General features: G+C 35.7%; 1 protein-coding gene across 6 annotated transcripts in view; it reads left to right on the forward strand.

Moving 5' to 3' along the window:
* Nucleotides 1-9,036, forward strand: part of ANO5 (anoctamin 5) — a 92,157-nt gene extending 83,121 nt beyond the window's left edge. For all 6 annotated transcript variants that reach the window (XM_045484788.1, XM_045484789.1, XM_045484785.1 and 3 more), the window contains 3 exons: nucleotides 1,844-2,022; nucleotides 3,505-3,610; nucleotides 6,815-9,036. In XM_045484788.1, the coding sequence (XP_045340744.1) occupies nucleotides 1,844-2,022; nucleotides 3,505-3,610; nucleotides 6,815-7,036 (507 nt within the window). In that variant the 3' untranslated portion in view covers nucleotides 7,037-9,036. The remainder of the gene's footprint in view (nucleotides 1-1,843; nucleotides 2,023-3,504; nucleotides 3,611-6,814) is intronic.
* The last annotated feature ends 5,325 nt before the right edge of the window (nucleotides 9,037-14,361 follow it).

Below are 14,361 nucleotides of genomic sequence, written 5' to 3' on the forward strand. Positions count from 1 at the left end.
TGCTTCATATTCTGTCTCCTTCTCTCTCTGCCCTTCCCCCGCTCGTACTCTGTCTCTCAAAAATAAATAAACATTAAAAACATTTTTTAAATGATAATGAAACTAAATTCTCCAAAGCAGAAATTTTATAACACTTATTTGTATATAATAATGTTATAAAAATTGAAGTCGATAATAAAGATAATTTTAAAAAATCTAACTACCTAACATTCACACTCCCAGGTAAACTTTATTGTATAAAATGGAAGCAAAATTCAAATTATAGAGAGCTTAATTAAAATGAAACCCTATAGGAATTAGCTAAAACTATAGTTACAGAAAAATTCATAGCAATAAATGCTTTTGTTATTTTTTTAAGTTTATTTTGAGAGAGAGAGATTGAAAGAATATGTGTGTGAGCAGGGGAGGGGCAGAGAGAGATTGGAAGAAAGAGAGAATCCCAAGCAGACTCTGTGCTGTCAGTGTGCAGCCCAATGTGAGGCTCAATCTCTTGAACCACGAGACCATGACCTGAGCCAAAGTCAAGAGTCAGACACTTAACTGCCTGAGCCACCCAGGTACCCCTGAATGCTTTTATTATTAAAAAAGAAGACTTGAAAGCATAAGCTGAGCACATAATTTCAGAAACTAAAGAAAAACATAAAACTAATCAACAAAAAGTAATAGGAAAGAGTTTATAGAGATGCAATCAGAAATAATCAAAATAGAAAATAAATTAAAAAAGCAATATAATTCCTATGTGAATCAAGAGCTGGTTCATTGAAAAGACATAGAAAACTCTGACAATCTCAAACAAGAAAAAAATTATAAGATACAGGTAAGAAAATTGTGAAATGGTTATATATGTGCCTTTATTCAAATAAATTATAAAATCTATTTGAAATTGTCACCTTTTTAGAAAATAAAAACTGCCAAAGTTTATTCAGTAAGTGGTAGAAAACCTGAATGGACCAGTAGCCATAGAAGTAATATTAAAAGTTTTTAGGGGCACCTGGGTGGTTCAGTTGACAGACTTGGGCTCAGGTCATGATCTCTTGGTTCATGAATTCGAGCCCCACATCAGGCTCTGTGCTGACAGCTCAGAGCCTGGAGACTGCTTCAGATTCTGTGTCTCCCTCTCTCTTTGCCCTCCACTTGTGCTTTGTCTCTCTCTCTCTCTCTCTCTCTCTCTCTCTCTCTAAAATAAATAAACATAAGTAACTAGCTAACTAACTAACTAACTAAAGTGTTTTTTAAGCATCTACACTAACAATGTAGATGGCAGAGCCAGATGGTTTTAAATGGACTTACCTAACCTAAAAGAAACAGGAATTCCAGAGCTTAGGTAAGAATGGGAAAATACCATTCCTATAGAATTAAATACTAAGATTAATTACACTGAACTTTGGGCAATTTACCATCACATGGTCTTCTATCTCTCCTTTGCTTCCCACCAGCCACCAATAGTGCACACATGTGTGCAAACTAACATCGATGCAGGCACACACACTGTCCTAGCTTACAGAGTTGATTCAGCCAAATGAATTTGGTTAGGGACAGTAGAACTATGCTGTGGAATAAATGGAAGAAATAACAAGGCATTGTGGAAAGAGCATGGTTTTTGGAGCTAGCTGCATTTAGGTTCACTTTTCACCTTAGCCACTTTCTAGCTGTGAAATCTTGGAATACTAATCATATGCTTTAAAAGGCCTGTTTCATGTTTTAGGCCAAAGACTCATTTATTAACATGATTTGTTATGGCATTTTAATCATTTGTATCCATATAGAACTGAGACATATGCAAATCAGATATTCTTAAAATGAAATTGTTAGCTCAAAATCTCCCTTTTACTTTGTTCTTTAGGCTTTTATTGTTGCATTTACCTCGGACATCATTCCCCGTTTAGTTTACTACTATGCCTACTCAAAGGATGCCACTGCACCCATGAAAGGATATGTCAATGACAGCCTGTCAACATTCCTGATAGCTGATTTTCCAAACCACACTGCACCTTGGGAGAAACGAGACTTCACCACTTGCAGGTTCCCTCTTACGTTCTTAGCTTTTAATTTTGCTTTTTAAATGTATTTTTTAAATTCTCCATTTTCTTCCTGTCTTACAATGTGAAGGATTTATTTGGGGCAATAAAAATCCTGGGTAAAGTGCGTCAATTTTGGAATTCACTCATCATATGAATCTGGTTTGGAAAAGTAGAATGTCCAAAAGTAAAAGAATATCATGGGTAAAGATATCAATTTTGAATTGTTTCTTATTTTTTAAATTTATTGGAAAGACTTCTGACCAACAAATACATCTTAGTCCCAGAATGTAGTATCTATAGATCATACAGCATGATCATATTATATATGCATTTAACCTACTTGAATTTAACTATGTGTCCTTAAAAAGAGAGTGAGAAAGGGAGAAATAATATGATAAGTTCGCCATCCATCCCACTTTAAGGGTTTCTTCCGTGTAGGAAGCATGAAATTAGATTTGTGAATGTATTTCCACATTCAGTGTCTCATGTACTGTGAGGGTGTTTTTACCCTATGACTTAAAGATTATATATAATAAATATATATGACATAAATGTATATATATATAAATATGTATACATATATACATATATATGTATATATATAACATATACATATATATGTATATAATATATACATATATATACATATATACGTATACGTATACATATATATACGTATACATACACACACACACACACACACACACACACACACACACCCCACTTAACTTAAACCTTAAGCCAGCTACTTCATCTGGGATTCCAACAAAGAAACAGCAAATGTTGATAGACCAGTAGACAAAACCATTGTTATATTTTAGATTTGCATATAGAGGAATCATAGTATACTGTTTAAGAGCATAGATGTGGGTCAGTTTTCTTGATTTCATCACTTCCTAGTTGGACTAAATCTTTGAAGAACATCAATCTCTAGCAACTTTGTAGAAAACAATGAGCCCCCAAGGTCGAGCACTAAGAAAAGTCCAGAAGAATAGTAAGAAAAACAAAAACAATGCAGTGTCAAATAAGCCAAAAGAAAATAGAGGTTCAAAAAATAGAAATGGTCAACAATGTCAAGTCCTACCATCTAAAGATCAAAAAGGATGAGGATTAGCGTGTTTCTTCAGTTTAAGGATAGGAGACAATGCATTTCAGGGAAGTGGTGCATAGAACTGCATTAAAGAGTAGGAAGAGGGGGAACAGAGACAGCATCATTTTGGTAACTCTTTTGAGAAATTTGACTTTGAAAGTCAGGTGAGAAGCTTCACTTGTGTCTTCTGCTACACCAGACTAGACACAAGTAACATGTGGCCATGATTATTATCTGTGCTAAAAAGAAACATTTCATAACAGGAGTTATCTTCCTATGACTTGACTTTTGTAGTCAATTAAAAATGTCTCTTAAGAGAAATAGTAAGAATTTATGCTAGGTCTCTATTGGAAATCATACCTAATTTTTTTGACATTTACTTCTGTTTTTCAGGTACAGGGATTACAGATATCCACCTGATCATGACCAGAAATATTTTCATAATATGCAGTACTGGCACGTCCTTGCTGCCAAGATGACTTTCATCATTGTTATGGAAGTAAGCCTTTCTTAACTTGCGTTCCAGCTAGTCTGTCTTCTGCCTTCAGGTTTCTAAAGGTGTCTGCTCAGCAAAAAATTATCTCAGGAAATTATTTTGAAGGAAGTATTTGTTGTCCTAAAAAGCAACTTAGGGATATTTTCAGTACAATGGGTTGCCCTATTATTCACCTACTATTGTTGAAGATATCAAGGTGACATAAAAGAAAAAAAGAAAAAATGTGGCCTCTTCTCTCAAGGTCGATAAAAGGACAGAGAACTCATTGATATTACTGAGTGTCTATTATATAGTGATTCCAGACACTATAATAATAACCCTGTAAGTTAGACTTTATTAGTGACTCTTGAGAAATAAATCTGAGACTCAGCAGAATTAGCAGTGGTTTTTTTTAAATTTTTTTTTTTCAACGTTTATTTTATTTTTGGGACAGAGAGAGACAGAGCATGAACGGGGGAGGGGCAGAGAGAGAGGGAGACACAGAATCGGAAACAGGCTCCAGGCTCTGAGCCATCAGCCCAGAGCCCGACGCGGGGCTCGAACTCACGGACCGCGAGATCGTGACCTGGCTGAAGTCGGACGCTTAGCCAACTGCGCCACCCAGGCGCCCCAGCAGTGGTTTTAAAGATAATCAGCTAATATTGGAGCTGAGTTTCATTGCCAGCTATATCACTCCCAAGCATCTGCTCTGTCCACTGTATTATGTTTCCCCCTTTGTGGATTATCCATTCTTGTTATGGATATAAGGCATGCGTTCAAAGAGAACAAATACAGAGGGGGGATTTGGGTAAGTTACATATTGAGTGTTCTACATCATAAGATGTGAAGGCCAATAAGGGAGAGAAATAAAGGTGAGGCACTTTTTCACTCTGCTGTGAAATCTAATAATACACAAGTCTAATGCAAGCAGACACAGATTCTACATGATAAAAAAGAGAGCAGTCTTATGTGTATCCCTCCCCATGTTTTTCTTCTCTTTCTCTCAGTTCCTTATGACTTTATCACTGTTTCATTCCCATATTTTACATCATCAGTTTAGCTCACCATTCAGTCTGGTCATTTGCACCAGTATTTTTTTTTTATTTTTGAGTTTTGTTTATTTATTATTCTTATTAATGTTTTTAATCATCCAGCTCTGATGACCAGTTTTTAATCTGGTGAGCTCTGACTCGCCATCATCCTGGGACTTCTTTTCACCTTCTCTTGTATTGAATGCTATATGCTACATTATCTGCAGTCTATGTTTCTCCCATTCTTGGTTTACTAGCTTATTTAGGTGAAGTACATTTTTCAGTAATTTTCTGAGGGAAATTATGGGTGGTCAATTTTTGAGACCTTGAATATTGAAAATTTCTTTTCTTTTCACACAGATGACTAAGTGGTATAGAATTCAAGACTGAAAGTTAATTCCCTGAAAAATTTTCAACCAACTTTATTTAGGTATTCCTGACACTTTTTTAAAAAAATTTATTTATTATTTGAGAAAGAGAAAGAGAGAGCACGCACGTATGGGAGGTGCAGAGAAAGAGGGAGAGAGAGAATCCCAAGCAGGCTGTGCTCTCACAACATGAAGCCTGACGTGGGGCTCTATCTCATGACCATGATTGTGACTGAGCCGAAACCAAGAGGTGGCTGCTTAACCAACTGAGCCACCGAGGCACCCCGGGTATTCCTGACATTTTTGGAGACATTGCACCATTTTCTGTCAGCTTCAATGTCAGCATTCCAATTCCCCAGTCTTTGTTTCTGATCTTTTATTAAATCAATAAGCTTTAAGGATTCTCCCACTAGTCCTCTTCTATGAAACATTACAAGACAGCTTCTTGTTATTGGACAGTATTCATTTTTCTGGACACTTTGCTGGACTCTATAAATCTGAAAACATACTTACCCTTCAGGGTGAGAAAATTTGCTTGTATGTATTATTATTATTTTTTATTCTTTCTTTCTTTTCTCTGTTCTGTCTTTCTGGAACTTCTGTTACTCAGGTGTTATGCTTTCTGTTTTGAAATTCTTATTATTTCTCTCCTATAAGTAGTTGGTCTCCTATTTTTTGTCTTTTTGTTCTGTTCTTTTGTTCCTTCATTATTTCTGTTGCCTCTTAGTTCCCATTTGTCTGTTTCAAACTTTTTCTTTTACATTAGAGACTTTCTTACATAATGGGTGATTCTTGCCAACCTGCTCATACTTAAGACTGAATAAATGAGAGCTGATTATAAGCTTTGCGTGCACACAAGAAGAATGTCACTTGGTGGGTTTCACTATAGGGTGATAAGTTAGGGAGGGGGACCTTTTCATTTGAAGCCTACAAAATTTTGATATCTACCATTCTAATTTCACAGACTGGTTACCCTCCCCAAAGAAAAATCCTCTGAACTCTTTTCTGTTGAGCTATTTTATGGCTACCTGTATTCTGAGAGCTGAGCAAGACAGAAGAAGACTAGGGATCTTAGGATTCACTGAATTTCACTTAGTTGCCCTGTTTTCAGAATGCTGCCACTTCTCCATTCTCTGGTGTCTCTGGTGCTCCTGAGTTCACAGCTTTCTGTTTTGATTTCTACAGAAAGTAAATTACTCAACTGCTGCCAGGGTGAGGTTGGAGAGAAGTAGTACCTGGATGAAGGTGGGAGAGAGGTCCTGAAAATTCACCTGCTCCTCCTTATACCAAATTTTGGCTAATCCTCTTGTTTTCAACTCCACCCACATGCATGCTTTCCAAGTCCATAAGACCATCTTTCCTGATATTTATTGAAGATCTAAAATAAAGTTGGCTTTTGTCTTCTTGGTTTTTACCATCACCATATCACCAATTGCAAGTTTAAGTGCCAGCTTTCTTCCATCTCTGGAATCTGTTCCTACTGTTTCCTCCTTTTTTTTTTTTTTCCCCCCTTTGGTCTTTGTGAGTTATACCATTTTTCAAAATTCCTTTACAAATATGTATTGGGTTTTCAGGAGTGAGCATAGAAAAAAGTATATTCAATAACCATGATCAACTTAAATGTCTATAATTACACATTTTAGTATATATTCATTTGCTTAAGGTTTGTCTTTCTGGGAAAGTTCTGGGACAATGACCGTATCTTTTGCCTTTTCCTCATACTTCTGTGTTGAGCACAATTTATTGAATGATTAAAGTGGTTTGTAAGAACTTCCTGCTGAACATTTGACAATTCTAATGTCCTTGATTTTCTTTTATTTTTCCTCCAGCACGTTGTGTTTTTAGTTAAATTTTTGTTGGCCTGGATGATTCCTGATGTTCCAAAAGATGTTCTGGAGAGAATCAAGAGAGAAAAGTTAATGACTATCAAGATTCTCCATGACTTTGAGCTTAACAAATTAAAAGAGAACTTGAGAGCTAATTCAAGTGAACTTGCCAAAGAAGTCCTGATTCAGGAAAACAAAACACAACTGGCTAAATCAACAGTCTAATCAACATAATGAACAAGCCACTGGTTGCCTGTTAGGCTTCACAATTTTCCATGGGTTTTCAGGCCAGAGGCCAGAAGCCACACGTCAGTTTCACCCTGCCTCCTCCTCCTCCTCCTTCTTTTTTAACTGAGAGTTTTCTGTACCCTTTTACAGAGGCCAACTTTGTGAGGTTGGAAGAATACCACTTGTCTGCTTCATTGACTGAGCCCTCTGCAGATATTGTTTTCTGGAGTTCTAAAAATGATTGTTAAGAGTGCATATCAAATCAGAATAGTGGAAAATCATGGGATGTTGCAGTTTAGAATTAAACACTGGACTTGGGCCATCCCATCATGTTCCAGTGCATCTGCACATTTTCATGGTCTCCTATGGGGGTTGTTTTATAACTTCCTCCCATCAAGAAAAATGTTGGGACATGGAGAAAAGAAGTGAAGAGGCCTACTGAGCCATCTGTATCCTGCCATCTTCGACCATGTGAATGAAACCCCCAAATTAAACGACTTAAGAAAACTCACTTATTAAATGCGTTGAGTAAATATCATGGCAAGGATTTGTTCTTGAAATCATCCTGAATAAGGTAAACTTCCATCAGAATCCCAGATAGCCCTTCCAGGTCAATGCAGAATTGATTTTTCAAGAGACTGGACATTTGGGTTTCAACAAAAGTCTAACATCTCAGTTCTTTAAAGACGACATTTTGGTCACGGCAATTTCAAGTGTGGATTGTTATCTGGAAAACAGCATTAAGTTGTTAGGTTGCTTCAGTTCTTCAAGTAAATGAAAGATATTGTAGAGAAGTAAATGTGTCTTCTTACTAGTTAATAAACACAGGACAATGAATATTGATTAATTTGTTGAGCTTAATCTATAAAAAATCATTGAATTTTTAAAAATCATTTTTCTTCTACAATGTGTATTTTGCATCATGAAACCTGTTTGAGCATTAGCTCTTTGTATAAGTTAGGTACAAGTTGTTTATGAAATTTGATCTCTCTGTTTAAAGCGATCTCAAGTCTTTTCATGGGTTTACACTGGTTTCTATTGATGCATTCATTGCTCCATACAGTGCTCAGTGCCTTGTCCCTATGCCTTTGACACACAAGAAGTGGTTGTGCTGTTCATCTGATGTGATGTCACATCTCAAATGTTAGCTTCTTTTAGAGAAATTGTCAATTTAACATTATTCACGGAGTTTAACACCAAAAGATCAACCAAGGAAGAAGGGGGTGATGGATTTGATAGCTAAGTGAGAAAAAATTAATTGAATGATTTCTCTCATATGTAGGCCTATGGCACATGTACACCTGTTCTTCTTTCTCTTAAAAATACTTCATCCATATTTTTAACATTATAGAGTGAGAGATACAGTTCAGTTATATAGTATTTGCGTCTGTAGCTTCAAATTACACTTCACTTCCAAAAAAATGGTGTTTTTTTTTTAAATTGTATACAAAAGGAGAAACTTTATCACAAGATTTTTTTAGGTAGTATTTCATTATTTGATCCTAATACATTTTTGTAGAATTGCCAATATTAAGTATATGGCAGGTGGTATTAACTGGTGTTCAGTATTAAGCATTTAGAAATGAGGATTATGAATTTTATAAAACCATGAGACAGTTACCCCAATATTGGCAGTAATGATTTGGCATCCACTGGGTATATTTTATAAAAAAAACATTTTTGTGTAATTTAAAATGATCTCATTATTGAAAAAATGATTTCATAAGAAGAGGAGACCTATTTTTTGCTTGAGAACACCAGTCAATGTTACTATGAAATAAGCCACAGATGCAGTATCTTTGGCTTGTGAAATCAAACTCTTTGTTACTACAGTGTTGTCCCTTGTGCACAGCTCATACATATTGCTTTCTTCCAGGTGCTAATAAAAATAAGGAAGAGTGTGGAAATTGGTTTCTTGGATATAAGTTTTAGTTTGTATGGCTTAACAGTATTTATAGATCTAGAGTGTTAAATAAAGACAAATCAAACTCGTAAAATTATCTGTACACTGCAATCTTAAAACAAAATCAACCCAAGTGTCAGGTTTCTAGAATGTATGGAGAAACTAGCAAGAGAGGAAATCATTTGAAGACAAGTGAATAGTTCCAATGATTGGTAGAATCATTGTGTTATTAATGGAGGGCTGAATTTAGAGACTACCAAGTATAGGTTGAGATTTATCAGCATGGCTGATGTTTTTATCATCCAGTCAAACCCAAACTTTCTTTTTTCCAGAAATGTTCCAGGAAACACTTGAGATTTTATTTGAAATAATTTTAAGTGCAAAAGCCAAAAAAATTACATAACTCTTTTCAAATGTCATCTCTAATCCTTGCCTTCATCAGTTTTTCTTTGCACACAAGAAGCAAAATCCACCTCAAAACATTTATTTTAGAGGAATCCATCAAGAAGGGAGTATCTTAATTAAATAGGCTGCTGTCTTATCTTTGTTGCATCTCATGATTTCTCTTGGCTTTAACATTCTTCTCTCAGCTAAGCCATTAAGCAGCTTATCAAGGAGAAGATGCAAAGAAGATGATAATGAAGAGGAAGGACAGAGGAAGAAGGAGATAAAATAGTGTTCTCTCCTTATGAAGCTGTGCATGCTTCCATGGGGAGAGGCGCAGTGAGGCAGCATGGTGCAGCTGTGGGTAGTGAGAGGAATGTCTCTCCTAAGCCATCTCAGTGAGGATGAGAGAAAAGCCAAAGAAGTTTCAAGCTGAAAACTACTAGGTGTCAAGAGTAAAACTTGGATTCCAAAGTGCCCGTGTAGCATCAGCTGCTATGGGTAGCCCTGGATCTCTGTTGATGGACTCCAGTTGAGGGTGAGGAGTGTGTATCACTCATTCAACAGGGGAGTCTGTTTGTTTTGAAAGAACCTCTCTATAATAGTTGTTTTTAATTAGCAACAGTTATTATGTTATCAAAGAATGTTAATAGGGAACAGAGCATTGCCAGAGTACCATTGACTAGACTTTGAAGTCTGCCACCGTCATTGACTATAACTATTATGTTATTCTTTTTCTGGACAGATTTTTACTCTTCTGCTTTATGTATGATAATTCAGGTATGTCTGCTATTCCAGCATTATGTAAAAATTCATGGGAATATTAAAAAGAATAGCAAAAATTCATGAGAATATTAAAAAGAATAGCATAGTTCAAAGTATATGAGATTCCAGCTTCAACTCCCCCACCCCCATATTTGACTAGCATATCTTTCCTGTGAGTGATTCTGTGCCATGGTGTTAACCAAGCAAATGAGTGCTCCTTTTTCTTTTCTTTTGTCTGTTGTTTTCCCTCCCCCAAGGAGGTGGGAATGGAGGTATACAGGGAAAGTTGCTCTTAAGTAACCTGTACATCAATCTCAAGAGATTCAAACTCATGCAGTGAATAAATACTTTGACATGAACTCAATTTATTCTTCCAGTAAAACATTGATATGATTCCTCTGAATTTGAGTACCCTAAGAGATTTTTAAGTCTTGTTTTTGTTTAGAAACCTTAAGATGCATTACATGTAAAGTGATTACTTCACAAAATTCCATGTTTGTCACATTTAGAGATGCAAATTCCTTAAACTAAGAGGCTGTTATGGTCCAGAAAATTTGGAGAAGGTGGTACTTTTTTTGTTTTGTCTCTTTATTTTTTTTTCTCCTTTGGGAGGTGATAAAGGTGAAATCTCCCAAGTAATGTTTTGGTGGGTATAAGAATTGAGAATTTCCTAAGAATGCCAAATTCCTAGCCTAAAGCATTTTCATACTAACTCTCAAACTTATCATTTCAACCCATGAGGGAAGTATGTCAGGGCATGTGAACTCAGGATTTCCAAAAGTGTAGAACTGTCCTAATTCTGCAGTGTGCAGAGGTAACTGAAATCTTATACCCTAAGAGCCCTAGATTTATAGTTTCTATTTAATTTAAAAAAAGAGAAAGAGTGAGAGAGATATATTTGCTTTTACTAACATATTCAAGAAAACAAAAGTGCATGCTGGCCAGAGATTGAGATGAATACATCACATTCTGTATGTGAAAGACACATTCTAGGTTGAAAGAATAAACAGATTTTCAGGGTTTAATCAGGACAGCAAAACTATGAATATTGTAGAATAAAGGGTTTGTTATAGAAAATAGGCCTTTGAAACTGGAAGAAACTGGGAAGTCATGGTCTGGAAGGGCTGAAGGGTCAGAGAAAGGCACTATTCACCTCTCCTGAAACACTGCCATAGGTGGAAAACTGGAGCACATATGGATATTCAAGGGCGGAAATGAGACTAGGCAGGAAGACTCATGAAGAAGTCTATAGAAAGCCATTGCTTCTGTATAGCTACTTCTGTGAGTTTGCAACCAAGTTTCACCGCTGGTCAGGAAGATCTGGAAATGAAGTGGAACAGAGTGAGGACAAGCCCAACTGGAGCCCCGTCTGTGTGTCATTCATATATCTGGCTGCAAAGACCTCCACAGAGAACTAGCTGCTGCTTCACTTATGTTTGCCTCTTTTGCAAATAGAACCTGACACCCTATAAGGAAAAAAGAAAATTTCTGGGAAATACAGCTCCAGCTTAACCAAAACTACCATATAAACAAAATTTTACAAAATCAATGAAACTATTGATCATTTGAACAATGTGGTTAAAGAATAGAGCCAATTTGCCTTCATAAAATGTTGTATTCAATAACTAAGAATAGGAGTCTTTTTTCAGGAACATTCTAAACTCTTACAAAATCTGACCAAATACAAGGACATTAAAATAAGAAATTTTCACATAACTATGGATCCAAAAATTTATCAAAGTTGATTTTAGAAGATAGTTCTAATTACATGGAACCAAAAGTACTGTGCAGCTCACATTTTGTGAGTACACTAAATACTTCTTGTGGGTTCTTTTTTGTTGTTGTTTATTTATTTATTTTGAGAGAGAGTGAAAAAGCATGCACAAGCAGGGGAGGGGCAGGGAGAAGGAGAGAATCCCAAGCAGGCTTCCAGCCATCAGCACAGAGCCTGATGCAGGGCTTGAACTCATGAACTGTGAGATCATGACTTAAGTCAAGATCAAGAGTTGGACACTTAACCCACTGAGCCACCCAGGTGCCCCAATTCTTTTTTTTTTTTTTTAAGTTTAGTTCTGACAGGGAGAGAGAGCACCAGGGGAGTGGGGGAGGGGCAGAGAGGTGGAGAGAAAGAGAATCCGAAGCAGGCTCAGCACTGTCAGCACAGAACCCAAAGCAGGCCTCCAATCCAGGAATCATGAGCTTAATGGATTGAGCCACCCAGGCTCCTGTTTTGTCGGTTGCTTTTAGGGGAAATGTATAGTCTTCATTTGGCTATTCAAAAAGAACAAAGGAATATAAGCTAAGCATCCAAAGAAGTTACAGAATGGCAATATAAACAAAAAAGAAAGGAAAAGGAATTTAAGTGGAGAAATTAATGAAAAATTTAACAGAAAACATTTATTAATGGGAACATGTTAGACTCACCCCTTTTATATTCAGCAACAAGAAATTACACTGCCAGTAATAATAGCCTGGGTTTTGTTCAAGTCATTGAAACTCTGAGAACAACCAGAAAAATTGGGTAAAATGCTTAAAAAATTGAAAATATCAGAAAATTACAAAGCACAGGGGGACTTGCAGCCTTCTAGAATCAGTATTTAGGAGACGTAAGCCTGCTTTTGTGGTGATTTTTCTCCTTGAGGAAATTTTAAAAATATCTGGAAATTAAACAACATAGTTCTCAATGCCGTATGGATTAGGGGAAAAAAAACTCAATGGATATTAGATAACATTTTTAAATGAAAATATTGACATTTCATGATTTGTGGGAGGCAGCTAAACCACTGCTTTAAGAAAAAATATATGGATTGTAATGCATACATTAGACAAAATTATAAAAATCAATTAAGCTTCTATCTCAAATATATAGGAAAAAAATAAGGAACATAAACCCAAAGAATGGAGGAAAGAGAAAATAATAAAAGTTAAATAGAAAGCAACCATACAATAGAGAAAACTAACAAAGACAAAAGTCTGTTCTTTGAAAAAGCTAACAAAATTGATAACTACCTTGCAAGAAATGATAAAGAAAAAAAGAAATCACAAATTACCAAACTCAGGAGAGTATCTTCATGACTCGGGCTAGGCAAAACAATAACCATTAAAGAAATGATAGATACATTAACTTCTTCAAAATTAGGAAATTCTATTCAATAAAAGACAACATTAAGAGTGTGAAAACATATGCCACAGATAAAGAGAAAGTAGTTCCAAAATGACTCATACCCAGAATATATAAATAAGTTCTGTAAATGAAATTAAAACACAGCCCTATTTTAAAAGTGGGCAAAGCACTGTAAACAGACATTTTACAAAAGAAGTCCAAATTACCAATAAACTATAGAAAGGTGAACAGCATTGTTGGTCATAAGAGAAATTCCAGAAACGCTAGTGTACCCATACCTGATGGTGAATATGAAATGACTGATAATACAAGTGTTAGAAAGGAGAGGAGCAAGTGGAATTCTCATCTATTGCTGATGGGACTGAAAATTATTACCAACACTTTGAAAATTGTTCAGCATGAGCGATTAAATCTTATAAGCATTACGCTATGACTTACCCTATGACTGAACAATTTTTAAATACTTCTGTCCATCAAAAGATATGTAAAGAATGCCAACAGCAGCCTTATTCATTGTATTCCAAACTAGCTATAATCTGAAAATCTACAATGCAATGGAGAATTAAGCTATGCTATATTAATTAAATAGAATACTAACAACAATGAAATAATGCAGTATCATTGATTAGATTTCACAGAGCTTAAAAGAAGCTTAACCGAAAGGAGCACACTTGCATGTCTAATGGACATGTTTTTGATGTATATAAAGTTTAAAAATATGGTAAAATGAACCTGTGATAGAAAGTTCAGAGTAACGGTCACTTTTGGGGGGAGGTGTCATTTGGGAAGATGCATGAAGAAACTTCCGGTGCTACTGAAAATGTGTTCTATTTTCATTCGAGTTGTGGTTACACAGGTACATACAGAGTACACCTGTGGTTGTAATTGTGGTTGCGGTTGTGGTTACACAGGTGTGTACATAACTGTGAATTCATTAAGCTGTATATACTTGTTCACTGTATTCTATGAATATTATACATCAATAAAAAAAATTGAAATTGTAACCATGGAATGGGAAAAGATATTTACAACATACATTTCTGACAAAGACATATCCACAATATTTTGGGAAACTGCTACAAATTTATAAGAGAAAGACAGACAACCTGTTATTGAAAATGGTGAAGAGGCTTGAACACACAATAT

This window comes from Leopardus geoffroyi, chromosome D1, assembly GCF_018350155.1.
Source record: "Leopardus geoffroyi isolate Oge1 chromosome D1, O.geoffroyi_Oge1_pat1.0, whole genome shotgun sequence".
NCBI lineage: Eukaryota > Metazoa > Chordata > Mammalia > Carnivora > Felidae > Leopardus > Leopardus geoffroyi.